Below are 1,897 nucleotides of genomic sequence, written 5' to 3'. Positions count from 1 at the left end.
GTGTTTATTATTATAATAGAAGCCCAGGTGGTGCAGTAGGTTAAGCATTGTACTACTGACCCCAAAAGTAGGTGGTTTGAACCCATCAGCTGTTCTGAGATAGGCACCCATGGGCCTTATGACCAGGCGGCTGGTTGAGTAAAAGGCAGACTGGGAGGACCCTGGGTTCTCGACTGAGGAATTTGTGGGGGATGGTTATCAGGATCATGTAAATCCTGAATAAACAAGGCTGTGGATTTTGAGCTCCTCCTGGAAAGACATGCCCATAGAAGACACATAAACACCTCCAATTGTCACCCAGGTGTCCGTTAACTAGTTGTCATCCAGTAAACTCCAAGTCACGGCAACCTTATGTGTGTCAGAATGGATCACTGCACCATGGAGTTTTCAATGATTGATTTTTTAAAATAGATCGCCACAGCTTTCTTCTCAAGCATTTCTGGGGACTCCAGTAATCTCCCACCTTTTGCTTAACAGCTGAGTGTATCACCAGTTAACACACTCGGGGCTCCAATGGTAAGGCATCCTGTTCATCACCCTTCTCTCATTTGGTTTACACCTTTTGGATGATTTAATAAACTTCAGTTAAGACTCTACCATTGCCTGATACCCTGCTAGAGGCCCCTGAGGTCGGCTTCCAGAGCACCCAGGATCTGGGCTGCAGCAGAGACAACATAACCGAATACCTTCTCTTCCTCCTAGCCCTGCCTCCCTCTCCACAAGAGAGCGCAAAAGAACTTGTTTTGCCTTTTACCCTGGCGGTGGGGGTGGGGGTGGGAGGGGAAGCAGCAGACAATGAGAAGAAAATAATGAGTATTAAAGGAAAAGTCATTCTGTCAATGCTGGTGACCTCCACTGTAACTGTTGTCTTCTGGGAACGCGACAGCCATGAAGACTCTTTCTTAGGGTGCTGTCACTCAAAGAACCCTGAAGTTGGTGGCAGCAGCGCTCATCAGGGCTGGTGGTTTCCAAGCCCTGTCAAGTTCTAAACATAACCTGGAAGTGCTTGAAGGGAGTTCACCAGGACAAAAAAAATGGCATTGGAGCAGAGAGGCATGATGAAAGCCACCTCAATAAGTATTTCCTCCTCAATAAACCCATTAAAATCTTACCACCAAAATACTGCTGGGATTATCATACGGGCTTACCTTCCAATATTAAAACTGTCTACATAGCTTGGCGGACAAAAGAGTATCATTTGATTCGGAATCATGTTTGACTTCTTATTAAGCCAGGACGTTCTAAATTTGAGAGAGTATTATCCTAGTTACTTCTTCAGAAACATAACACTTAATGTTAACTTTTAAAAATTATTATTAACTTAAAAAATACTGACCCCTCAAAAAGTACTAACAAGTGCCAACACACCAAAGGCATACTATTTCTCCTTAAATCCCTGGCCCTTGTAATGGAGAGATTGAATCTGTGCGGCCGCAAGCCGAACCCAGCACCACTGAGAAGGCCTGACTCAGGGATTCTTGAATCGATGGCAACGTGATGTCCATTCTCAATGATTTCTTACCTATATTGGGTTTAGGGAAAATATTATCAGCCAAAGGAGCCCCGGAAGGGTAACGATCATGCATAAGCCTTTGATCCTCATGGTTAGCAGTTCAAAAGCACCAGCAGCTCCTTGGGAGAAAGACCAGGCTTTCTACTCCTGTCAACAGTCTCAGAAACCCACAGGGGTCACTAGGAGTCAGCAAGCTCACAATGAGTTTGGTGTTTAGTTATCATTAGCTGAGCCAAAAAGAATTTGCCGGAAGTTGGGGAAACAGCCAGAAACACTATGCATGTGCCAGAAAACATGTGGGGAAAAGAGTAGTAAAGAATGTGGTTGCTTGTAAGGATTGTGATAAGAGTTGTACGAGCCTCCAATAAAATGATTTTTTTTAAA

The 1,897-nt window shown here is 44.3% G+C and overlaps 1 protein-coding gene across 1 annotated transcript; it reads left to right on the top strand.

Moving 5' to 3' along the window:
- The first annotated feature begins 809 nt into the window (after nt 1–809).
- Nucleotides 810–989, top strand: GGTA1 (glycoprotein alpha-galactosyltransferase 1 (inactive)). The gene has a single exon (XM_045288648.1). It carries the CDS (start codon nt 810–812, stop codon nt 987–989), a length of 180 nt encoding a protein of 59 aa, XP_045144583.1.
- The last annotated feature ends 908 nt before the right edge of the window (nt 990–1,897 follow it).

The sequence above is a fragment of the Echinops telfairi genome, unplaced genomic scaffold, assembly GCF_000313985.2.
Source record: "Echinops telfairi isolate 266 unplaced genomic scaffold, ASM31398v2 ScPeMD7_23;HRSCAF=83, whole genome shotgun sequence".
Taxonomy (NCBI): Eukaryota; Metazoa; Chordata; class Mammalia; order Afrosoricida; family Tenrecidae; genus Echinops; species Echinops telfairi.
Note: the sequence above shows the minus strand (reverse complement) of the source record. Positions and strands in the feature narration are given on the sequence as shown.

Bases quoted from the DNA above. Each gene is read 5' to 3' on its own strand.
- GGTA1 (XM_045288648.1), top strand. From the start codon at position 810: ATGAGTATTAAAGGAAAAGTCATTCTGTCAATGCTGGTGACCTCCACT.